The sequence below is a fragment of the Schistocerca piceifrons genome, chromosome 5 (genome assembly GCF_021461385.2).
Source record: "Schistocerca piceifrons isolate TAMUIC-IGC-003096 chromosome 5, iqSchPice1.1, whole genome shotgun sequence".
In the NCBI taxonomy this organism is placed as follows: Eukaryota; Metazoa; Arthropoda; class Insecta; order Orthoptera; family Acrididae; genus Schistocerca; species Schistocerca piceifrons.
Window position 1 is genome coordinate 62,961,273 of NC_060142.1, and position 27,501 is coordinate 62,988,773.

Genomic DNA, 27,501 nt, shown 5'->3' on the forward strand with positions numbered 1-27,501 from the left:
CACTTTATCTGCTTTTTAAATAAAATTATTTTGTGTTTGTTTCTGGTGGATTTGGAAGAAACGGTATTGAGCCTAGCTACAACGACCTTGTGATCACTAATCCCTTTATCAGTCATGATGCTCTCTATTAGCTCTGGATTGTTTGTGGCTAAGAGGTCAAGTGTGTTTTCGCAACCATTTACAATTTGCGTGGGTTCGTGGACTAACTGCTCGAAACTGCGTAAGAAATGTATATTTGCTTAGCATTTCTTGCACTGTGTGTGTGTGTGTGTGTGTGTGTGTGTGTGTGTGTGTGTGTGGGCGCGCGTGTGTATTTTGGTACCTCAATGGAGGAAATGGTTGGTATCTCTTATATAGGGGGGTAGGTTGCAGGTAATAGGCTGAAGTAGTTGGTCTATAAGAGCAGAGATTCTCTCAGTGGGGGCACAGTAACCCGCCTCAATGGAGTGTCCTGGGTGTTTTTGGTTATGGATTCTACAAAGCATGCAGAAGGTAGGAATGCGGGGAGTGGTTGGGATGAGGAGAGAGATGGACTCCAGAGAGAGTTTCTGGAATGGGCCTAAGGATTTGAGGAGAGAGTGGAGATCCTGCTGTATTTCTGGAATGGGATCACTGTGGCAGAGTTCGTCAGCAGATGACTTTGACAGCTGGCAGAGTCCTTCTGCCAGGTAATCCTTGCAGTTCAAAACAACAGTGGTGGAGTCTTCTCAGTAGGTAGGATTATAAAGTTGGGATCACTTTTTACATGATGGATTGTGGTTCTTTCTGTGGATGTAAGGTTAGTTTGTATGTTGGGGGGACTTGAGGAATGATGGGGACTCAAGGTTCAAGGTTAAGAAATTCTGGAAAGTTAACAGAGGGTGCTTTGGGGGAAGTGAGGGTGGATCACAGTTGGATGGAGGAGTGAATTGAGTCAGGGAGGGTTCAACATTGGTCTTTCGTTGAGTCTGATTGATAAGGCTGGTGGCGAAAAAGTACTTCCACTGTAGGGACTGGGAGAAGGAGAGAAGGTATTTAACGAGTCCTGCATGATTGAATTTGGGAGTGTGGCAAAAGGTGAGGCCTTCATGGACTGACACTTCTGCATGGCTAAGGCTTTGTGCATTTGGGTGTGCGTGAGTATGTGCACTTTATTGGAAAAGAGCGAAAGCTCAAAAGCCTACATAGCTTGCAGCAAAGATGAAGATGCAATATCCCTGCAGCAGTCAAGCCTGTGGAGCCAGAGAGAAAAGATGAAGAATATTAATTTTCTTATGTGTGTAAAAAAAATCCTACTGGATGTTTCATCAATTTTGTACTGTCAGTCTTTTTCCCATCCTTGAGAGAGAGAGAGAGAGAGAGAGAGAGAGAGAGAGAGAGAGAGAGGGGACGTTGATTTCCATTTAGTTCACTAACAATGTGAACTACATTAATTCTTATAGTACGAAGTCAGTTTCATTTACTGGTCACTTATTTCAACTTATTTATCTGCGTTGCAGGTATCTGTAATGCTTCGGAGATGCAAGAAATTTAAGCAGAGCAAGCTGGATGCTGTAACACTGTCTTCAAAGATGAAGAGGTGGTAAATAAGTTCAAGGCTCTAAGAACTATCGTCTAATAATCCAATATTATGTGTTACAGATTTTTCGTGTATATGAAAAATCATAAGCTTGGCTGTCTGGAGTGTGCATCACTGTGCGTAAATTAGCGGAGATACAAACTCTTGGGTGAACTCATATTGTTGCGCCTCTCATGTGGTACAAGAAAACTTCCATCGCAATTATTATTGTTAAAATTATAATTATTCAGCAGACATGGTAATTTTCTGCAAAATAGCATTAACATACTCTTTTCTGACATCTGGCCTCTTACGTACTCATAGTAGGATTCACGTTTGTTTCTTTCCAGGCTGTCATGGAGAAGCTTGCATAAATTCCTATAATACTTCATCCTGTTTGTATACAGATCAGCGTTTCTCCTCAAACTTATTTAAAAACTCTTCTTAAGTCCCGCAACTGTCCATAGTGTGGACTACCCAGCTACTAGATTAGATTAGATTAGATTAGATTAGTGCTTGTTCCATTGATCATGAATACAACACTTCGTAATGATGTGGAACGTGTCAGGTTAATAAAAGCTGTCTATATTAGATATTACATTACACAAAATATTACATGACAATTTTTTTTTCTGAGTGGTTGGGGAAATTACCCACTTACTATATCCAAAAATTGATATAATGAGTAGGAGGAGTTGCCATTCAGGATTCAACCAAACAGCCCTCGTCAAAGATTTACTGTCCTACACTCGTACTCTCTGCTGGAAGTATCACTTTGCCACGAAGAAAAATGATCCTAATCCTACCCCTAATGATCCAACTCCCCAAGACACTATCCAAATTGAACACTGCCTGGAACAGTTCCGTCCTCCGTCACAGCGGGACCCACCTCCTCTTCCTCAAATTCACCCTCTCCAAACCTTCCAGGAATTTCTGACTTCCAGCCTTGCCTCTCAGTCCTTCTTAAAAAACCTTAATCCTAGTCCCAACATCACCACTGCTGAAGCCCAGGCTATCCGTGATCTGAAGGCTGACCGGTCCATCATCATTCTTCCGGCGGACAAGGGTTCCACGGCCGTGGTACTTGATCGTCGGGAGTATGTGGCTGAGGGACTGCGTCAGCTTTCAGACAACACCACATACAAAGTTTGCCAAGGTAATCCCATTCCTGATGTCCAGGCGGAGCTTCAAGGAATCCTCAGAACCTTATGCCCCCTACAAAACCTTTCACCTGACTCCATCAACCTCCTGACCCCACCGACACCCCGCATCCCTACTTTCTACCTTCTTCCTAAAATTCACAAACCCAATCATCCCGGCCACCCCATTGTAGCTGGTTACCAAGCCCCCACAGAACGTATCTCTGCCTACGTAGATCAACACCTTCAACCCATTACGTGCAGTCTCCCATCCTTCATCAAAGACACCAACCACTTTCTCGAACGCCTGGAATCCTTACCCAATCCGTTACCCCCAGAAACCATCCTTGTAACCATTGATGCCACTTCCTTATACACAAATATCCCGCACGTCCAGGGCCTCGCTGCGATGGAGCACTTCCTTTCACGCCGATCACCTGCCACCCTACCTAAAACCTCTTTCCTCATTACCTTAGCCAGCTTCATCCTGACCCACAACTTCTTCACTTTTGAAGGCCAGACATACCAACAATTAAAGGGAACAGCCATGGGTACCAGGATGGCCCCTTCGTACGCCAACCTATTCATGGGTTGCTTAGAGGAAGCCTTCTTGGTTACCCAGGCCTGCCAACCCAAAGTTTGGTACAGATTTATTGATGACATCTTCATGATCTGGACTCACAGTGAACAAGAACTCCAGAATTTCCTCTCCAACCTCAACTCCTTTGGTTCCATCAGATTCACCTGGTCGTACTCCAAATCCCATGCCACTTTCCTTGATGTTGACCTCCACCTGTCCAATGGCCAGCTTCACACGTCCGTCCACATCAAACCCACCAACAAGCAACAGTACCTCCATTACGACAGCTGCCACCCATTCCACATCAAACGGTCCCTTCCCTACAGCCTAGGTCTTCGTGGCAAACGAATCTGCTCCAGTCCGGAATCCCTGAAGCATTATACCAACAACCTGGCAACAGCTTTCGCATCCCGCAACTACCCTCCCGACCTGGTACAGAAGCAAATAACCAGAGCCACTTCCTCATCCTCTCAAACCCAGAACCTCCCACAGAAGAACCACAAAAGTGCCCCACTTGTGACAGGATACTTTCCGGGACTCTGAATGTGGCTCTCCAGCAGGGATACGACTTCCTCAAATCCTGCCCTGAAATGAGATCCATCCTTCATGAAATCCTCCCCACTCCACCAAGAGTGTCTTTCTGCCGTCCACCTAACCTTCGTAACCTCTTAGTTCATCCCTATGAAATCCCCAAACCACCTTCCCTACCCTCTGGCTCCTACCCTTGTAACCGCCCCCGGTGTAAAACCTGTCCCATGCACCCTCCCACCACCACCTACTCCAGTCCTGTAACCCGGAAGGTGTACACGATCAAAGGCAGAGCCACGTGTGAAAGCACCCACGTGATCTACCAACTGACCTGCCTACACTGTGACACATTCTATGTGGGAATGACCAGTAACAAACTGTCCATTCGCATGAATGGACACAGGCAGACAGTGTTTGTTGGTAATGAGGATCACCCTGTGGCTAAACATGCCTTGGTGCACGGCCAGCACATCTTGGCACAGTGTTACACCGTCCGGGTTATCTGGATACTTCCCACTAACACCAACCTATCCGAACTCCAGAGATGGGAACTTGCTCTTCAATATATCCTCTCTTCCCGTTATCCACCAGGCCTCAACCTCCGCTAATTTCAAGTTGCCGCCACTCATACCTCACCTGTCATTCAACAACATCTTTGCCTCTGCACTTCTGCCTCGACTGACATCTCTGCCCAAACTCTTTGTCTTTAAATATGTCTGCTTGTGTCTGTAGATGTGTGGATGGATATGTGTGTGTGTGCGCGCGAGTGTATACCCGTCCTTTTTTCCCCCTAAGGTAAGTCTTTCCGCTCCCGGGATTGGAATGACTCCTTACCCTCTCCCTTAAAACCCACTTCCTTTCGTCTTTCCCTCTCCTTCCCTCTTTCCTGATGAGGCAACAGTTTGTTGCGAAAGCTTGAATTTTTTGTGTATGTTTAAGGTTGTTTGTGTGTCTGTCGACCTGCCAGCACTTATATATATATATAAAAAAACAAAGATGACGTAACTTACCAAACAAAAGCGTTGGTATGTTGATAGACACACAAACACACACACAAAATTCAAGCTTTTGCAACCCACATGGAATGTTTCCCTCTATAGTGAAGATCTCTAGCTCTTTAAATAAGTGTCTGCAGGATGATCTTGGATGAGGTCCAGCAATTATTCTGAAATAATAGGCGTGGTAAGCTACTTTACTGAGATGTATATAGCCAAAATTTGCAATGACCCAAATAGCATAAGTAGCTGAACTCAAACGTTTCAGCAGATCCTCAGTGGTTCCTCCCCCCCCCCCCCCCCAGTTTAACCCCTCATCAATGCATACATCTAGAAATTTTGAATATTCTGCCTTAGCTACCAATTTCTGATCGAAGTCTATATTTATTAATGGTGTCATCCCGTTTACTGTGTTTTGTCAAAGTTTAATGAGAGCCCATTTGCAGAGAACCACTTAATGATTTTCTGAAAAACTTTGTTTACAATTTCACCAGTTAATTCTTGTCTTTTGGGTGTGATAGCTATACTTGTATCATCGGCAAAAAGTACCAGCTTTGCATCTTCGTGAATATACAATGGCAAGTCATTAATATATATTAGGAACAGAACTAATTTTTTCACATAATTCTAATATGATCCTCTTCAGGTAATGCTGAAGAGATTATTTCCCTGCATGCATCCACAAAAATAACAGGATGACCTCTGCCTTTTGGATGGAACTTTTTGATTTTGAAATTTGCACAACTGGGTTAAGCTCCTCTTGCTCTAAATGCAGCTGCCAAATTTTTCACAGTCTCATGGTTTTTCATTTGTTCTTTGGTTTTATTAGTTTCTGATAGCAAACTCACTAGTTCTTTATTTTTAAATTCCACGAGTTTGTGATTCAAGCTAACTACTAACGTCTGAGTTTTACCCTACACATCAGTGTTAATAGCACATATGGTTTCTTGGAATTTGGTCTCTGTCTTGTTTTGAACTTTCACGATCTGTCCTTTAAAAGTTTTTACAGACAGATCTAGTTCGCTATGAGTTGTTCCTTGCTGGTGATTGACTATTTTTATTTCCTAGTCTACCTTCGTCTTTAAATCCTCACGAATAGCGTTAAGGTCTTCAGCTATTTCATTGCTAACTGCATCATACAATTCTCCTCTTTGCCTTTTGATTTAATCACTTACAGACTTCTTTAAAGCCTTCATTTTACTGTCCAATTTACCATCTAGCTCTCTTCTTTTCTTATTGTATGTTTGTTTGGTCAGAGTTTTTATGTGTTCACCAATTTTGGAGCCAACGAAGTTATTTTTTATTATCCAATGTCTGACTTGACAAAGATATTTCATTTTTCAAACCATTATTCATCATTAATATCATTTGTTTCAATTCATTCAGAATGCCCAGTTGCACATCACCCATCTGATTCACTACTGGATTTATTATTTCTGTTCTCATTTCAATCTCATGGGTATGAGAACATCTGTTCCATATTTCCCTGGTATGAATCGTTGGTCTCCTGTTTTATTGTCATATTACTTAGATCTGCCATGTTTGCTGAGCTACCCATTCCATTGTCATTAGTCAGCTTGTTGTCAAACAATTTCGAGCTCGGCTCATGCTTTTGTTGCTGCCATTCTGACAGCATTGTCAATTTCAGCATTTCTGCTTTCTCTGCCTTGTCCAAAAACTCGCCTTATCTCTCCAGTCACCTAACACCTTCTGAAGTCCTATCATCTGGCCTCCTGACTCAGTACTAGCCAGGACTGGAGCAACTGAACCGCATTCTCGCCAGGGTTTCAACTATCTGAAATGGGGAATGTCCTACCCACTATTATTATTCCTCCTCCCCCCCCCCCCCCAATAGTGGTATTTCGCTAACCACCAAACCTACACAATATCCTCGTCCATTCCTACACAACTCCTGCTCCCAACTCCTTGCCTCATATCCCTGTAATACACCAAGAGGAAAGCACTGTCCTATACATCTTCCCAACCACCACCACCACCACCTACTCCAGCCCAGTCACAAGATCACCTATCCCATCAAAGGCAGGGCTACCTGTGAAACCAGTGATGTGATGTATGAGCTAAGCCGCAACCAGTGTGCTGCATTGTACACAGCCATGACAACCAACAAGCTGTCTGTCCGTATGAATGTCCACCGACAAACTGTGGCAAAGAAACAACTGAACCACCCCATTGCTGAGCATACCGTACAACTTAACAGTCTTTAATTTCGAAGATTGCTTCACAGCATGTGCCATATGGATACTTCCCACCAACACCTGCTTTTTCTGAATTGTGCAATTGGGAACTCTGCCTGCAGTATATCTTGCGTTCATGTAACCCTTTGTTAGCCATTGTCCCATGCATCTAGCCCCTCCCCTGTTCACACTCCAGCACTACACAGCCCTCTATATTCTTTTTTTCCTTTTCCACTACACCCCCCCCCCCCTGTCCCTCTAACCTCCTAACAGCACCTAGCTGCCCTACTCTCTCTTAGCCTCGTCTCAGCACACTCGCCATCAACACTTTACCATCTCCCAACCCCACCCTGGTATCCCTCCCCCACACCACAACAGCCTCCTCCTTACCCTCACCTAGTTTCCTCTCCCATCATGCACTGCTGCTACTCACAGTGTGGCTTCAGCTCCCAGAGACTGTAGCCATGTATGTGTCTGTTGTCTATTTTTGACAAAAAGTCTTGTTGGCTGAAATTTTATTTTGTGACCATCCTTTTGTCGTGCCTATCTTGAAGTCAGCAGCTCCACTATATGGCGAGTAGCAACTATCCTTTTCATAATATTGAAGGAATTAGTGAAGTGTGGTGACAAGAAAACAAGACTTCCGGTCAGGTGAGCATCGGATTCCCAACATAGAATCAAATAGAGGCAATGCACAAATAGGCCTAAAAAAGAATAATAAAATAGGTCTGTACATAAATTACTATGAACAACATAGTGATTGTATTACCATAGCGAATACAGTCAACAAATTAACACCCACCACAGGAGTTCAAGTTTGGTGAGACATAAGAAATTATTCCGACTATTAACCCTCAAGCAGGTGTGCCATTCTTCATAACCCAAGTGGACGAGCAGCATGCTTTGTACACATGTAAGGAATAGCTGTCTTTATGTTATGAAGGTAAACATGGAAGAACAAAATTACAGTTTAATATTAGCTTAATTAAACAATAAAATGAACTAAAATGGTATACGCTAAATAACTGTGTAATAAAACAGTAATAAAATAAACCTTTCATTGTTTCACCATGTTCCTGCACACAAGTGTTGACCCAAGTAATGAACCACTGGAAGCATTAAACAGCACAGTTACATCAGATCCTTGCTGACCGCTTAATTAGTTATTAATTATCTTTTAGATAATTGCCTTGTTGTGGGTTTGTGTGTTTAGCTTGGAATCCGGGTCACTTTCCTGCACAGATCTTATATTTTTTTCATCTAGCTTGCTGTTTCTTTTATATTACTGCTGCTCACTTTGATGTATGACTACACAAGTTATTACTGTGTTAGATGAAGTGGTAATGAAGAAATAGGTATGGACTCATCATTGTATAACAACAATGAATTACACTCATGCTCATAAATTAAGGACAATGTTGATACATGGTGAAACAACACTCTGGTGGGCGATTTGCGGGTTTAAATCACCTCGGGTTATGACCATGCAGTACATTTGACAAGCGGTCGTCGCACGGTGGCACTGGCAGCAGTCCACGTATGAAGAGGTGTGTTGGTGCATGTCAGAGTATGCTGCAGCGAGTAAGTGTGCAGATCTTTTCAGATGTGCTAATGGTGACTGTGTGTTGAAAATGGCTCAAAGAACACATATTGATGACGTTATGAGGGGTAGAATACTAGGGCGACTGGAGACTGGTCAAACACATCAGGTCGTAGCAAGGGCCCACCGTGTGCCACAAAGTGTGATCTCAAGATTATGGCAACAATTCCAGCAGACAGGAAACATGTCCAGGCACTACAGTACGGGACGTTCACAGTGTACAACACCACAAGAAGACCGAAACCTCACCATCAGTGCCCGCAGACGACCACAGAGTACTGTAGGTAGCCTTGCTCGGGACCTTACCGCAGCCACTGGAACAGTTGTCTCCAGACACACAGTCTACAGACATAGTTTATTCACCCGGAGACCTGAAACGTGCATTCCACTGACCCCTGGTCACAGGAGAGCTCATAAAGCCTGGTGTCAAGAACACAGTACATGGTCACAGGAACAGTGGTCCCAGGTTATGTTCACGGACGACTCCAGGTATAGTCAGAACAGTGATTCTCGCTGGGTTTTCATCTGGCGTGAACCAGGAACCAGATACCAACCCCTTGAAAGGGACCTGTATGGAGATTGTGGATTGATGGTGGGGGGGGAGTCAAATGTATTAATATGTGTTGTGCGAATAAAGCATAAGTTTATTTTGTCCCTTAAATAGTTGTTACCTGTCCTTTATCTGCGTTAATCTGCATAAACTACAACAGGTTATGGGCCCAGGTACTGGGTTAAAGCGAAATAATAAGCTTTAAGATGACGTGTATTTGCACAAAAGGTGCGCAGAAGTTCGTATAAACTTGGATTGTGTGATACGAAGAAGAAAATAACTGTAAAATGAGTACAACACAGATACCGCAAATACAGCGGCTTGTAGGGTGCGAAAATTACGTGACCTGGAAATTTGCCGTTGAGGCATATTTGCACTTGGATGACTTAAGGGACGTCGTAAACGGTAAAATGGCACTACGAAATCAAGTTTTGCTACTAATGATCGGAAGGCGAAATCAAAACTAATCCCTTTAATTGATCCACTGAATTATGTTCACACAGAAAAGGCTACGTCAGCAAAGGAGGTATGGGACAAACTGAAAAATGCATTCGAAGATGGTGGTTTAACCAGAAAAGTACGATTACTTCGTGAGCTGATAACCACAAGATTGAATAAGTGTAAAAGCGCCGATGAATATGTGAATAAAATAATTTTCATCTCCAATCATCTAAGGAATATTGGTTTTGAAATTGCGGATGAATGGATTAGTACTTTATTGTTAGCTGGACTACCAGAGAAATATTCGCCAATGATTATGGTTCACGGTAAATGATGATAGCCAAAAATCTTGAAATGATTATGGGTTTGGAAAGTTTGGGAATATCCATTATAGCGGACAGTGTTAAAGTAAAGATTCTACAAGACGTGAAGAATGAACCAGATTCTAATGCTTCAGAAAAGGAAACAGCGTCGGCTTTATAGTATAAGTACAAGGAGAAGAAGCCAATAATATGTTTCTGATGGCAGAAAATTGGACATATTGCTTCAAAGTGTAATGAAAAGTTAAGTATAAAAGAAAATATGCATATTAATTCTAGTAGTTCTGAGAGAAAGTCTACCGATAAAGGTAAGGCATTTTTTTGTTTTTTACTCTTTTAAGCAAGTGACGATCATGCAGAATGGTTCCTAGATTCAGGAGCATCTGTGTACATTACCAAAGCTCCGTCAGGTTTGTATGATGTTCAGTCAAGGCCCAACATTGGAATTTCTACAGTTGACGGATCTAAGTTAAGGTGTGAACTCGCAGGAAAAGTGGATCTTAATTTGCTTGCGAATGGGGAAAAGGAAATTGTTACTGCTCATGCTGTACATTATGTAAAGAATATCGCAACTAATTTGCTGTCAGTAAGCGAAATAGTAAAGAAGGGTAATAAAGTTATCTTCGAATTAGAGGGAGCCAAAGTGATAGACTCTTGTGGTGATACTGCAAGTAATGTAAGAGGTATTTTCAAAATGAATACAGTTCAAAATGTTGTTTATGCTGCAAAAGGTTTCTGGTGGTGTAAGAGACTTGGACATTTGAATAGGAAAAGTATGACTTTACTGAAAAATATGGCAACTGGGATGGAAAGTTATGGAAGTCTTGCAACTCATATATTCAGATCTCTGTGGACCTATGGAGAATGAATCCTTAGGAGGTAGCTTCTATTTCCTGACATTCATAGATGATTTTTCTAGATACATGCATGTTTATTTTATAAGTAGCAAGGCTCAAGTGAATGATGTATTTGTTGTTTATTGCAAAATGGTCGAAAGACAGACTGGGAAGAAATTAAAATCATTAGATCAGACAATGGATCAGAATATGTAAACAGATGGTATTAGGCATCAGACTACCATTCGCTACAGTCCTTCTCAGAATGGAGTTGCAGAACGAGCCAACAGAACCATTGTAGAAAAGGTTAGAAGTATGTTAAGCGATGCTGAACTACCTAAGTGTTTTTGGGCAGAGGCTGTGTTAACAGCCGTGTATTTAATTAACAGATCACCTACCAAAGCTCTAAGACACAAGACACCTTATGAAGTATAGACTGGGAAGAAACCGGATCTAAAGCACTTAAAAGTCTTTGGATGTGAAGCCATGGTTCAGATTCCAAAACCATTAAGAGGAAAGTGGGTTGAGTGGGTTGCAAAATCTCAAATATATATTTTTGTTGGCTACTGTGAGGATTCAAAAGGCTACAGATTTTATAATCCTCTGAAGAAGAAGATAATAAGTAGTAGAGATGTAGTATTTTTGGAGGATTATAGACCTAAAATAAAGGAAAGTAGTCAAAATGACACAGTAATGCAACCAAGCATAGTGTGTGATAGTGCTGAAACAGAGATGGAAACTGAAACAGAGGAAGACGAGAATAAAGAGGAAGCTGATGTGCTACCCGAGAATCAAATTGAGGAAGAAGATTCAACAGAGGAAGTCAGTTTAAGGCGGTCTTCACGTACAGCAAAACCAAAAGAATATCCAGATTATACTGCCCAAAAAATCAACAATGAACCAATCACAGTTGATGAAGCTTTAGCAAGTTCAAATCCTCAAGACTGGAAGAAGGCTATTGAAAAGGAGCTGCTATCTTTTGTGGTTAATGATACATATGAATGGGTTGATATGTCTGAAAATAAAAAGCCACTAAGAACAAGATGGGTGTTTAGTGTTAAAAACCCTGAGAGTGCAATACCAGAATTCAAAGCCAGATTGGTAGTTAAAGGATATTCCCAGAAAGAAGGAATAGATTACAATGAAACTTTCTCACCAGTGGTGAAGTATTCATCATTAAGATATCTTTTAGCTCTGGCAGTGAAGGAAGATTTATTAATTCATCAAATGGATGTGAAAACAGCCTACCTGAATGGAAGACTGGAAGAGGAAATATATGTGATTACACCTGATGAAGTTAAGAGACCTTATCAAGGGAAAAAGAGAATTTGGCGTTTGAAGAAAGGCATATATGGATTAAAGCAAAGTGGCCATTGCTGGAATAAATGTTTGCATAAAAGTTTGATAAAACTAGGCATGTTACAATCAAAGGCAGATCTCAGTACATATCATAAAGGGAGCAATGAAGAAATTGCAATCATGGCCATATGGGTAGATGATTTTTTTTATTTTAACCGATAATGAAAACCAGATGAACTTTTTTAAAGAACAGTTATGGTCATAATTTAATATGCATGACTTAGGGGAAATTAATCAATACTTAGGCATGAAGATTGTAAGACGTGCCAACAGAGAAGAATTATGGACTGATCAATGTCTGTACACAAGAAAGATCTTAGAAAAGTTCAATATGGAAAATTGTAAACCTGTTTCTACTCCTATGGAAAACAATGCAAAACTGCTAATAACTGATGATAACAAGAAATGTAAGGAAAGTGTACCCTATTTGGAAGCTGTAGGAAGTCTACTGTACTTAGCACAGACTTCCAGACCAGACATTGCATTTGCCACAAATGCAGTAAGCAAGTTTTGCAGTGATCGGAGAGAAAAGCACTGGATGGCACTCAAGAGAATATTCAGATATTTAAATGGAACTGCTGATTGTAAGTTAAAATATTCTAAAACTGGAAATGTAAATTTGGAAGGATACAGTGATGCAGACTGGGGAAATGAGTTGGAAAGCAGACACTCCATCACTGGAAGTTGTTTTAGACTACTGGGAGGACTGATATCATGGTCTTGTAAGAGACAAAGAACTGTTGCTTTGAGTACTGTAGAAGCTGAATATATGGCCTTGTCCTCCACTATCCAAGAAGCTCTTTGGATCTGTACACTGATGAGTGAAATAGAATCTCCTCCAACATTAAAGCCAAATGTGATATTTTGTGACAATATGGGAGCTATTAAACTTGCAAAAAATAATGTCACCAGTGTAAGATCCAAACATATTAACATAAGGCATCACTTTATAAGACATGTGGAACAGGGGAATATAATTCTCAGTTATTTATGCACGGAAGAAATGTTACCTGATTTCCTAGCCAAGTCTCTCAGTAAGGGCAAATTTCAGAAGCTGGTGAAACATTGTGGTTTAACCTGGGGTGAATAGCGTTGAGTATCTGAAAAATATTTGTTCAAGGGGGAGTGGTGGGGATATGTAAACAAACATTTTCCAGTGTGCATAGTGCATTAGACTCTATGGAATATACATGTTCCGTGTTTGTTGATGGGGCAACGTAATATAATTTGGTAGTCAAATGTGTTGTGCGAATAAAGCACAAGTTTATTTTGTCACTTAAATAGTTGTTACCTGTCATTTATTTGCGTTAATCTGCATAAACTACAACATTTATGTAGACTGTTCTTATTCCTAGTATTGATACTATGTATTGAGCTATTGGTTGGAAACACACATTATTTGCAACAAATTTCCCAACGGATTAAGTATACAGAGAAGCAGTCATTAAAATATTCAGTTCCTTGAACATGTTTCTATATAATGGTCTCAAATTTACATGACAAATGACACACTTTTGCACTCTTACAACTTTCTCTCGTTTTGACGAGTTACCCCAGAATATGATCCCATACAACATAATAGAATGAAAGTAAGCTAAGTATGCAAATTTTTTTATACACTCCTGGAAATGGAAAAAAGAACACATTGACACCGGTGTGTCAGACCCACCATACTTGCTCCGGACACTGCGAGAGGGCTGTACAAGCAATGATCACACGCACGGCACAGCGGACACACCAGGAACCGCGGTGTTGGCCGTCGAATGGCGCTAGCTGCGCAGCATTTTTGCACCGCCACCGTCAGTGTCAGCCAGTTTGCCGTGGCATACGGAGCTCCATCGCAGTCTTTAACACTGGTAGCATGCCGCGACAGCGTGGACGTGAACCGTTTGTGCAGTTGACGGACTTTGAGCAAGGGCGTATAGTGGGCATGCGGGAGGCCGGGTGGACGTACCGCCGAATTGCTCAACACGTGGGGCGTGAGGTCTCCACAGTACATCGATGTTGTCGCCAGTGGTCGGCGGAAGGTGCACGTGCCCGTCGACCTGGGACCGGACCGCAGCGACGCACGGATGCACGCCAAGACCGTAGGATCCTACGCAGTGCCGTAGGGGACCGCACCGCCACTTCCCAGCAAATTAGGGACACTGTTGCTCCTGGGGTATCGGCGAGGACCATTCGCAACCGTCTCCATGAAGCTGGGCTACGGTCCCGCACACCGTTAGGCCGTCTTCCGCTCACGCCCCAACATCGTGCAGCCCGCCTCCAGTGGTGTCGCGACAGGCGTGAATGGAGGGACGAATGGAGACTTGTCGTCTTCAGCGATGAGAGTCGCTTCTGCCTTGGTGCCAATGATGGTCGTATGCGTGTTTGGCGCCGTGCAGGTGAGTGCCACAATCAGGACTGCATACGACCGAGGCACACAGGGCCAACACCCGGCATCATGGTGTGGGGAGCGATCTCCTACACTGGCCGTACACCACTGGTGATCGTCGAGGGGACACTGAATAGTGCACGGTACATCCAAACCGTCATCGAACCCATCGTTCTACCATTCCTAGACCGGCAAGGGAACTTGCTGTTCCAACAGGACAATGCACGTCCGCATGTATCCCGTGCCACCCAACGTGCTCTAGAAGGTGTAAGTCAACTACCCTGGCCAGCAAGATCTCCGGATCTGTCCCCCATTGAGCATGTTTGGGACTGGATGAAGCGGCGTCTCACACGGTCTGCACGTCTAGCACGAACGCTGGTCCAACTGAGGCGCCAGGTGGAAATGGCATGGCAAGTCGTTCCACAGGACTACATCCAGCATCTCTACGATCGTCTCCATGGAAGAATAGCAGCCTGCATTGCTGCGAAAGGTGGATATACACTGTACTAGTGCCGACACTGTGCATGCTCTGTTGCCTGTGTCTATGTGCCTGTGGTTCTGTCAGTGTGATCATGTGATGTATCTGACCCCAGGAATGTGTCAATAAAGTTTCCCCTTCCTGGGACAATGAATTCACGGTGTTCTTATTTCAATTTCCAGGAGTGTATTTCTATCTCCTAAATCTGACATCATTTGCTTTGCAAATACAAACTTGTTTAGGCACTTCAGCAACTCTATGGTATGCCCTTCCCAACTGAGTTTATCATCATATTCTAATCCCAGAAATTTAACACTGTTAACCTCTTTCATTTGCATGTCTTCATATGTTGTGCACATACTGGAAGGAAGTCTCTTACAGGTTCTGAACTGCATATAGTGAGTCTCAAAATTTAATTACAGTTAATTAGCTTTAAACCATTTATTAAGATCAGTGAAATTTTGATTAGCAATTATTTCTAAATCCGTACTTGATTTGCTATTCAATGCAGTGTTGGTATCATCTACAAACAAAACAAAGTTGGCATCTGGTAATGTAACAGATGAGAGGTCATTAATGTACACAAGAAAAAGCAACTGACCCAAGATGGAACCTTGAGGAACACTGCAACTACAAAACAATGTTACTTGTGGTTGATGCATTTATACACAGGCATGCCCACTCGAGGGTTAATGGAGATGAAAATTTAAATATGATGACATACTGGAATTTGGCAGCACAAAAACAAAGATGGAAAAATATAGAACATGGATTGGTAGAAAGAAAGGAAAAAGGAGCCACAAAGAGAAAAATTTAATTATTGCCAATACTTGGTTTAAAAATCATGAAAGGCAGTTGTATACATGGAAGAAACCTGGAGACCCAAGATGATTTCAACCAGGTTACATAATGGTAAGACAAGACTTCAGATTTTCAACCATTCCCAGGGACTGAAGCAGATTCAGACTATAATTTATTGCTTATGAATGCAGATTAAAACTAGAGAATGTTAAGAAGATGGGACCTAAACAAGTGGAAAGAAAGGTTACTGAGAATATAGGAAAAGACTGATTACTACTTACCATAAAGAGGGCATGTCAAGTTCAGACACGCACACGCGCACACGCATGCAAACACGCACATGCACACACGACCGCCAACTCCAGCATCTCAGGTTGGAATCAATGATGGTCGTGTGTGCGTGAGGTGTGTTTGCTTGTGTGTGTGTGTGTGTGTGTGTGTGTGTGTGTGTGTGTGGGCGCCTCTTTTACAGGTGAAGGCTGTGGCCGAATGCTTTGTTTAAGTGCCTTTTTAATTGTAACAATATTATGAAAAGGAACGTTGCTACCCACCAGATAGCGGAGCTGCCGAGTCACAGATAGGCACAACAAAAAGACTGTCACAAATAAAGCTGTCGACCAGTAAGGCCTTCATCAAAAATAGAGGACAGACATATACACTCACGGAAATGCAACTCACACACACGTCTGCAGTCTCAGGCAACTGAAACTACACATTTGGGTTTTAATTCTGCCTGTCTGCAAATTGACGTGTCTTCTTTACGGTAAGTAGCAATCTGTATTTTGTTACCACTGATGATATTACTACCTGGAGATTCCATTGTTTTAAAGATTACTGAGAGTCTCAGAAAGAGCAGTAGGTAATGATTAACTGAAATGGTGGAATGGAATACAATAAGGGAATAAAGGGTAGATTTGACAGGTGAAGGCAGTAGAGGATCAAATAGGCAAAAATGCAGGGCCCGATAGAAATCTTTGGATAATACCCAAAATACTGAATTTTAATGGTGGAAAGGGGAAAATATAAAAAACCAGCAAGCAATGCAGGCACAATGGAATAAATATGTCTAAAAAGTGAGAATGCGAGAAATGCAAAGCAGGAATGGTGAAATGAGAAAAACAAAGCTGTAGAAGAATGCATGACAATGGAAAAGATTTAGGCCCTTCAAAATTACCAATCAATATCCTTGGTTTGGTTAGGTTAGGACAGTTTGTTGCTGAATTCTCGAACACATTCCGAATTCAAATATAATAAATTTTCTTGAAGCAAAAGAGCTTGCATTCCAAAATCAGCATGGATTTAGAAAGCATCTCTCATGCTAGTCAGGTCACCTTTTTCTCACAAGATATCATATAAACCATGGATGAAGGGCAACCGGCAGATGTCACATTCCTATACATCCAAAAAAATGTTTGACAAAGCATCCCACTTGTTAATTAAGGTACGAGCATATGGAATATGTTGCCACATACACTGGCTGAAAATGACTTACAAGTTTGTGGCACCCTCCATCGGTAATGCTGGAACTCTCAATATGGTGTTGGCCCACCCTTAGCCTTGATGACAGCTTCCATTCTCACAGGCATACGTTCAATCAGGTGCTGGAAGGTTTCTTGGGGAATGGCAGCCCATTCTTCACGGAGTATCGCTGACAGTCAGTGACGCCTGACACGAAGTCGGCGTTCCAAAACATCCCAACAGTGTTCTATAGGATCCAGGTCAGAACTCTGTGGAGGCCAGTCCATTACAGGGATGTTATTGTCGTGTAATCATTACATCACGGGCCGCGCATTATGAACAGGTGCTCGAACATGTTGAAAGATACAATCGCCATCCCCAAATTGTTCTTCAACAGTGGGAAGCAAAAAGGTGCTTAAGATATCAATGTAGGCCTGTACCGTGATAGTGCCACGCGAAACAACATGAGGTGAAAGCCCCCTCCATGAAAAACACGACCACACCGTAACCCAACCGCCTCCGAATTTTACCACAGGCACACACACCCTTGCAGATGACATTCGCCATACCCACACCCTGCCATCGGATCGCCACATTGTGTACCATGATTTGTCACTCAACGTAACATTTTTCCACTGTTCAATTGTCCAATGTTTATGCTCCTTACACCACGTGAGGTGTCGTTCGGCATTTACCGGCGCGATGTGTGGCTTATGAGCAACCACTCGACCATCAAATCCAAGTTTTTTCACCTCCCGCCTGTCATAGTACTTGCAGTGAATCCTAATGCAGTTTGAAATTCCTGTGTGATGGTCTGGATAGATGTCTGCCAATTACACATTATGACCCTCTTTAATTGCCGGCAGTCTCTGTTACTCAACAGACAAGGTCGGCCTGTACGCTTTTGTGCTGTATGTGTCCCTTCACATTTCCACTTCACTATCACATTGGAAACAGTGGACCTAGGGATGTTTAGGAGTGTGGGAATCAAACGTACAGATGTATGACACAATTGACACCCAATCACCTGACCATGTTCGAAGTCCGTGAGTTCCACGGAGCGCCCCATTCTGTTCTCTCACAATGTCTAATGTCTACTGAGGTCGCTGATATGGAGTACCTGGCAGTGGTGGCAGCACAATGCACCTAATGTGAAAAACGCTTGTACGGATACTTTTGATCACATAGTGTATGAAAGTGGCTCTAAGACTTAAGTAATTGAACCCAGTACATTGTCCTCAATGTGTCAATGTGTTCACCAGAGTCAAGGGTATCAGCAAGAGTACATCAGGGAAGTGACACAGGACGACACTCAGACATCTGCAACTGTTTGCTGACAATGCTGTGGTGTATGTGAACAGGCAGCACCTGCATAGGGGCCTAACACAACCTCCAGCCCCAATGAAGTCACCATGATTGGAAGCATCCGATTCCACTCATCAGCTCTGACCTACGGCATAATGTTGTTGTGTGTATCACAATGGTGCGGTGGTTCTGAGTTGGTTCATGTTTGTACATGTTGTGTTGTGTTGATAGTGCCCTCTGGTGGTGGATGTTGATGTACTGAGTTTAACATGTGGTATTGGGTTCATCTGAGTCTTTGTTATCATTGTGGTGACATGGGTTTATTTGAGCCTGGGTAGTCAGTGCTGTAACATAGATTTAGAAGTGATTGCTTTGTTTTCCGTGAGGTTTTTTTAATTGTGTGTTTCACGTTTTTGTTAGGTCTGAAATTACTGTGTGTGTGTGCGGGCCCAACTACAGAGATATATTTATTTTTTTTTTTTTTTTGCAGGCTTTGGTTGGTAAGTAGTTTTTGTTTTGGGGTCAATCCCAGTGAAGTTAGCCAATAAAATTAAGTGGTTGCTTGACTATTTTTAAAATATTTGATTACCCTGTAATTGAGAAGTTCAAAACAGTTTTTAAAAAATTTACCTTGCATACTTACTGAACAGCAGCAGTTTTTTATTTGTAAGTGCATAAGGGTTTTTCAATTTGGAGACAGCATTAATTTGAATATCTCTGCACTGGGTTAGGTTACAACATTGCAATTGTCATGAATGCTTTTAGGAAAGGATCCTTTACAACATTGTTTATTACTCCAAATATGCTAAATTAAAAAATAACCAGTCAAAATTACCTCCAAAGTTTGGCATTGAAAATTTAGAAAATCTACTTTTTAGACCCAAAAATATCAACCAAGCAGTGATTTATCAGAGTGTATTTTTTTCTGTAGTTAGGTATTGAAAACTACTAACTTCATATAGAGCAAGAGCACTGACATGTTTTCTTAACTTTTTACAAATTTTTGAAATTTGAAAACCTTTAATTTTTGTAAAGTTTGGGACTAGTTATCTGTGGTGTGACTGAATACAAAAATCTAATTTCTGCACATTTTGTATACCTATGCGATAAAGAACTGTACAGAATTAAACACTGCTAACTGACTGAACAAAGATACGAATTTTTGAAAATGAGGAAATAATTGGCATTACACTACAGTTGATTTTAAGGCTTTTGCCTAATTCACGAGGGATATTGGCTACATGTAATCAATTGTTACTGAAGTTAAGGTACTGAATTATATGGAAAAACTCTAAAAATTACTGGACAAAACATTTACATTATCTTGACAAATATGAAATAAATATTTTCAATTAACATACTTTTGAGAAGACGTGCTTCCTAATCCTAGTGGTGATTTTTAAAAACGCTTATTTCTCCACACAGCTTTTGTGATGTAGAATAAGACCTCTTATTCGCTGTGGTAAGTTCAAGCACTGAAAGCGTCCTAAATATGTTTTTCATTGGCATCCAAAATTTGTCACTAGTAGATTTCCTGTATGCCATTCTTGGGCCAGCAGGGTGGTAAAATTGCACAAAAACATCATTGTTTTCAAAACTTATTCTTTCAATATGTGCAAGTCACCACAGTCCATCATATACACATGCCACTATGTCATTCAGTGAGATTAATTTTACTGACGCAATTATCCTCGTAAAGTTCAGTGCCTGATGTTACATAGCATCGAACTAAGTTTTCTGCAATGCCAAGGAATTTGTGGAATTGCTTTGTTCCTTTTATTGCTATACAGTTTTCATATCTGATTTGAAATGTTGTTTTGATATGAAGAACTAACTACCTCTTCTTTCTTGATGAGAAAGTAGGGGATGCCTTTAACTTTATCCTTGGGGAAGGCATACATGTCCTCTATTGGAAGAATTAGATCTGTGCTCATTCTCTGTAGGTTGGTTTTACTCCCTTCACATTTTGTTGCACCTGCTACTCCATCACATGCATTTTTACCATGGCAAGAGGCAAAAAAGTGTCATTCAGCCTCCAACCCGAAATCTACTTTGTGGTTGCAAAAGATCTGAAAAGGTCTCTTTGTTCTTGTATTGACTATCCCTTCCATCTGAAAAGTATGTGATATTATGAAAAGGATAGTTGCTACTCAGCATCTCCATTGTAATATGAATAGAAACTATTTTTTTCATAATATTGTTACATTATTCCGCCCTGGATTTTCCATTGTTTGAAATGCATTCAAGCTTCTCAGCCTTGGACAACTTTCCTTTTATGTAATTTGTTACATACTTTTGAAAAACATTGATATCTGAAGTGTTGTGCTCCGAGTAAGTTTTCTGCAAAAATAGCTAGGACTATGCATTCACTTGCATGAAGTTGTGCTTTTTTTTTACCTACTTTGTGCTTTTTTTTGTACTTCAAAAACTTGCTTTCGATTTTAGAAACATAGTGGTAACTTTTGAGATTTTCTAAGTTGTCTATTAAAGATTCAAACCTTCCTGAGATTTAACCACTGTTGTTATTTCAGCCCTGTTAGTTGTGACCCACTGTTTGACGGTAATGTTAAATAATTCAAGAGCATTTTTTTTTGCCAAAGCATTTACCACATAAACTCATGATGCAGCCATAATTATTAGTGTCACAGACCATTAAATCTAGTATATCTTTGCAGTTAACATCGTTAAGTTTTGCACCCACACACATCAATTTGACATTCTGATGATATAAACAAACGCATACAGAGTGTGTTCCTGAGGAGTCGGCCAAAATACACCATTGAGGTCGAAGGTCACAAAATTCTGCATTAAGGATGAACATTTCGGAAAGCTGAGCAAGTACATTTAAATTAAACAGCACCATTCGTTCTTGCTTTGTTACCTTAACCCCATTTATAACAGCTCTTTTGTTATCTTTGTTACCTGGGCATATCCTACTGTTTCAACATCTTCAAAAAACTGCTGGATCTTTTCAGTTGTTTCTTCACTTATACCTACTTCTTTCTTCTTTCCTGAAACTGTTTGAATGCCTTCCCCTTCACTAATTTTTGGTTTAGTCTAATCAAACAATCATATACAATGAATTTGTGAACTATTTTTTCTCTTGACCATGAGACAGGAAGCAAACTTGAAATTTCAACTTTTTCCTCTTTAGGTGTCACTGAACACTTACTTTTTAATTTCTTAATCAAGCTCAAATATTCAGTGTTGGAGATTCTGGAGGTAGATAATTTTTTTAAAAAAATACTGTTGGTATATGCATTATTAAAGAATGATTCTAGAAAGCATTTTCTAATTTTGTCTGAAATTCTTTGTACCTTACTTTCAATAGCTGCTTTTCTTTTTCCGCTGTACAATTTTCTTATTTTCGAAGCAGGAAATACCTCTGACTTAGAACAAGCGAACTCCGATTTGCTAATAGTTTCCTCATTACGAATTAACAAGATTATACGATTCTGGTTCTGGATTCACAATAGTTATTTTTGGGTAACAATTTGGGCACAGGGTATTTACAGGAATCACATTAAGTTTCACTCAGGAAGCTGTTTTACTCACACTTAACAAGGACAGAAGTTCAAGTTTTTGTGAAATTGAACTATAAACTGTTTTAAGACACACTGTTTTTACTATCAGTCCCGCAGAGCACTGTTCATCCATTTTATTGCATTCCAGTTAGTCGCTCAACTTTATTTATTAAATTTTAAAATTATTTTGGTTAATTAAGAATTACACTCACTACAAAGGCATGAAAACTATTCTACTCTCTCAATGAAGTGTGTGCATCCACTTCAACAGAGGTTTCAGAACAGACTGACTACAACAATGCCACACCCAGAAATTGCAGTGGGGGTACACAGTTCATCTACAGACTTGTCAGTGACTACTGGGCTCCTGTGCAGATTTGTTACTCTGTCCACTGAGCCCTTGTTCACACTTCTCTCAAAGACTAAACTCTTGCACAAAACTGTAGCCTCCTCAACAATTGAGAAATTTCACTTGTTTGCTTTTATCATTTTGAACTTGTAATAATGTGCTACTTAGCTGAGAGTAAGCTACATGTAAATGGGCAATTTTTTAACATACAACTAAAGCAAAAGCTCCTACTGTTTAATATTTTATTATTAAAATAAATAATATTAATGAAATACAGGGTGATAGTGTTAACTAAATACAGGTTAAAATTAAATTTCATTACAATGAAACAATAAACCACTTAAATAGGCGCAATAACCATAAGATCAATTGTAGCCCAATGTAAATTTTTTACTCATTTTCAAAAATTCATATCTTTGCTCACAGTTGATTATCAATGTTGAACTTTTATAGCACTTTGTTACCATAAGATGTACAAAACGTGCAAAAATCAAATTTTTATTTTCAATTCCACCACATATAAACAGTTCCATAGCCTACTTTACAAAAAATAAAGTGTTTCAAATTTTAAAAAAAGGAAATATTTGTCAGTTTCTTGCTGTATATAAGACTAGTAGCTTAACAATACCTAACTAGAGAAAAAAATTGATTCTGATAAATTACTCCTCAGTTGTTATTTTGGAGTCTAAAAGATGGATTTTCTAAATATTCAATGCCAAACATTGGAGATCATTTTGACTGGTTACTTTTTAATTTAGGCTATTTTGGATAACAAACAGTGTTGTAGAGAAGACTTTTCTAGAAACATTCATGTCAATTGCAATGTTGTATAACTTAACCCAGTGCAGAGTTATTCAAATTAACACTAATGTCACCTAATTGAAAAGCCGTCATGTGCTTTAAAAAAAAGAGAGAGGAGAAGAAGAAGCCACCATTCAGTAAGGATGCAGCCAGGTAATTTTTTTAACTTCTCAATTATGGGGTAATCACATATAAAAATATCAAAATATTTAAAAAATGGTCAAGCAAACCTCATTGGATCACTTCATATGGATTGACACTTTTGTGTTATTCTACACTAACTGTGATGTTTTGTCTGTTTTATATTTATGGTAGTTGCTTTAACTGATGTAGTGAACATTGGGGTTCTTGAGCTATTGAGATTTTGGTTCCAGTGGTGTTTTGCGAGTCATGTAGGTGTGTAAAGTTTATGGTCAGTTTTGCCAGTATGTATAGAGCGCTTCATTTGAGATGTATAAAGGTCACTGGAAATGTCCTATCCCACTTTTCAAAGTTGGTGTTCATTTTCTTTGTATCCAGTATTTTTGAGCCATGAAGGTCGAGTGATGTGTAGATTCCTGTAGATTTTGTGGCTGTAGCTTTGTGTCGTATCTTGAGCTGTTGTCGTTTTTTCTTATAATATTTGTTTCTGAATGACATGATATTTTGTATTGTTATATATTTAGCTTGTCTCTGCCCTAAGCCCCCAATTTCCCATGGTTGTCCCATTAGTCTCATCATTTTATTGTTGGTGTGTGACACTTTTGTGTCATTTTTATGCTTGTTCACATTTGTTAGCACGAGTATGCAGTGACGACATAGTCAACAGTTTGTATATGCTGGAAGTAGACATTTCCGCCACACTGATGACATCATGGGTCAAAGAAAACGTATGGAATTGGACACTTCACTAATGCCCAAGTGCCTTCTGCATATGAGATGTTCCTAAAAAGACATCCCAAAATGGTATCTTGTCATAGTTCTGAGACAATGCAAGTTGGCAGAAGAAGAAATGACAACAATTAGGGTTTAATACTTCACGAAAGAGACCATTAATAACACTGCGCAAGCTCAAGGTGGGGGAGGAAATAGGTCTGGTCCCATCCAACCAAAACATCTCATAATCTATCTTGTGACATTTCGAAAAATCATGGAACCCTAAATATGGTCGGCTGAGCAGTGAAATAAACTATCATCCTCATGAACGCCCAAGTCTCAATTGTTGGGCTACTTTGCTTGGTCAGCTGTAAGGATAGCTAGTTAGTTGGTTGCGTGTTCCACTGATCAATTGCACGGTACGGTAGCCATTATGACGTGGAAGTGTCAAGTGCAAAAGAAATGCACATATGAAACAACACACACACACACACACACACACACACACACACACACACACACACACAGAGAGAGAGAGAGAGAGAGAGAGAGAGAGAGAGAGAGATTCATCTATGGTGTAGAAGGAGTTGCAAAGGAGATATGATTTCAATTTAGTTTTGAAGCTATTACCGCTGTCAGACAGACAATTTATTTCATTGTTGAAAATTTTTATGGCAGCATATTTTACCCCTTTCTGTGCCAAAGATAGGGTGAGTAAAGGATACCTCAAGAACATTTGAAGTAGCTTTTCACATTACATAACACGTATCATTCAATAAGGGCAAGAATTTTATGGTTTTTCTAAATGGAAAATAAGCAAAAGGCTAATGCATTGTGCCTTTGATTCTCTTTGCATCAAATTAGTCTGGTAGCCTAACTTTGTGTTGACTAGCATACAGTTGAATGCATACAAAAAACTCTTGCCTTAAATCATTGTATTGTCTCACCTTTCTCGTCTTTTTGAGTATTAACTGTTTGAGTTAACGACAATATGCACTACCAGTATCTAATTTGCTATATAATGGAAAGAACACATCTCATTATGTACAACTGACCTTGAAAGTTGTTGCAATGTTTCCTTATTTTGCTCCTCTATGACGTTCAACTCAGCTGCGGATGATGCCATTTCAACACTTTCGTTTAACTCCATTATTTCCATAAGAAATTCTGGATCTGAATGCTGTGTTGATTCGCTGATTTCTGACCCTTGTAGTTGGAGCATGTACAAACCGCGAGACAAAGGTTGTTGCAGAGTTGAGTATGCTTTATTCACCAGTGAAGAATAGTCTTCTGACAACATACGCTCCTCCTGAAATGGTCATGCTCAGATGGAGTAACTCCAAATCTGTAATTACAAATTAGCGAGTCATTACACTCTGCCAAAGTTCCGAAACCTAAACAGAAAATGGTCCACGATTCACATCTCACCTTTGTCCTGTTGGCAAATCTATCTGGATGTAGGACGTTTTGTAACTGTCGGTACTTTGTTGTCAACTCGACTGTGTCTAAATCGTAACTAGGTGTGACTCCTATTACTTCAAAATAATTAGATTTATCGTCCGGTTGTTGGATGGTGTTACAAGAGTGGCAAAATATCTGTGCTTGTTCACTACCACATTTCCAACATTTACGTGATACCTCGCTCATATGACGTACCACCGATGAAAGCAATTTCGGACATTTAATAGCTGATACACATTTAAGGTCGTGCGCTTTCGCACGATGATAGTATTTCGCTGACAATCTCAAACCTAACCTTGAGAGCGACATCATAAACATTACAACTCGGTACTCCACACGTAACGTCACAAAAATCTAATCCAAAACACTTTAACCACTATCGTATACAGTATACACGAACTTTTGCTCCAAAACAATATCACATAGACAATCTTTAGCTCCAAAGTTCAATCTTCGACCTGTTCGTCAACAAAAGAGTAAGCCTTCGTTTGGCAAATATGAAAGATGCAGATTACACAACTTCCTACGTCGTTACGTGGATTTTCAAGATTCCACCGATTAAATTTTAAATGCATCACAAAAATAAATATACTTTATCATCACATTTGTCTTCGTGTGCGGTTCTATTTCCATATGAATTCCGCCACTTTAAACTTCTATGAACTAAATTTAACACTTGGTAACAATGATTCAGACATTCAGTATGTACACAATTCGTCCAGGCACAGATGATCAGCAACAGAGACCAGTGAGCTCAATACGAAATCTTCCATTCACTTTCACTACAAAAGGGCCGCACCCGTCATTTTGACGGTTGTTCTGCTTTAAAGATAGAGTCGCACGGAACTTCCTCGTACGCCACGTCACGTGAAAAAGTTTCTCCTCTGTAGTTCAAATAGTGGCATTACACACGCCGTCAACGGAACGTCACCGACTCGTCACTTTACTTTAGCGTCACATCAAGGTTTCTCGGGAAGAATGTTTCGAGGGGCCACAGTGTGGCCTACTTGGCGAGCAACATTAAACCTTTGACAGCGGCTGACTGCTACAGCAGTCCGAGAGCGCCGTGCACCGGGTGCGGCTAACTACCACAGTAGTTCAGCGCTGCCCTGTCCTAGGTGCTGCCGACTGCTGTAGAAGTTCTGAGACGTTTGTTCGCCAATTGTTTAGCTGCGCTTGAATAAGATGTCTGTTTGTTTGCAGCGCTACTGGCGGACTCTCGCCATACCTTACCGCTTGCTGTAACTGCAACAGATAGTGTTTCAATATGCGGAACACGACTGCTTTTGAAGTCGATGTCAGCGCTTTTGGCGGACCGTCACAGCACTTGAACGAGTAATTTGCTTTACCACAGGTGGCCGTGTCTTTACACAAAACAGATGACACTACTGTGGTTTCTGTCGTACTATGGTTTCGCGCCTTTCTTCGAGATTCTATTCTTGGTTCAGACTTCAGTCGCCTATTATTCGCTTGTGTTTGCACAGTGAATTTACTTATTGTGGTGGAATGTAAAAAGCTCCTCACCTCCGAAGAGATAATATAGATGTTGGTGGAGAGTGACTCTGAAGAATCGCTGTGCTCTTCAATAGACAGAGATTCAAATGAAGAAGAATCCCTTACGAATAGTTTACAACCTACAGACATCGTTGATTCTCATTCATCTCCATCTATAATTACTAATGCTACCAATTTACCACATAGCTGAAAAGACTTCAAACAGAGATCGGAATGGTGGTGATCTGAAAATGAAACCGAGTGTGGTATTTGATTACAATAAATCAGTGGGACTAGTCGACCAAAGCGACACGCAAATAAAAACAGTGGAAAGTACACAGAAGTCGTTTAAATGGTACAGGAAATTGTTTTTCCATATTTTGGACATGGCAATGTTCAATGCCTTTTGCAACTTTTTGTGTCGATCGCAAGACAGCAGGTGGTACTAACCGTCAAGAGTATCCTACAAGACTAAACGTGTCGACACATTAACCAGATCAGTGGGAAAAGTACAAGACATG

At 40.6% G+C, this 27,501-nt stretch overlaps 1 protein-coding gene across 2 annotated transcripts in view; it reads right to left on the reverse strand.

Annotated features, from left to right (window-relative positions):
• The window catches only part of LOC124798721 (iron-sulfur cluster co-chaperone protein HscB), a 40,048-nt gene extending 13,883 nt beyond the window's left edge, over nucleotides 1–26,165 (reverse strand). For both annotated transcript variants that reach the window (XM_047262245.1, XM_047262246.1), the window contains exons 1-2: nucleotides 25,454–26,165; nucleotides 25,081–25,334 (exon numbers count right to left, since the gene is read on the reverse strand). In XM_047262245.1, the coding sequence (XP_047118201.1) occupies nucleotides 25,081–25,334; nucleotides 25,454–25,804 (605 nt within the window). In that variant the 5' untranslated portion in view covers nucleotides 25,805–26,165. The remainder of the gene's footprint in view (nucleotides 1–25,080; nucleotides 25,335–25,453) is intronic.
• Nucleotides 26,166–27,501: the final 1,336 nt, after the last annotated feature.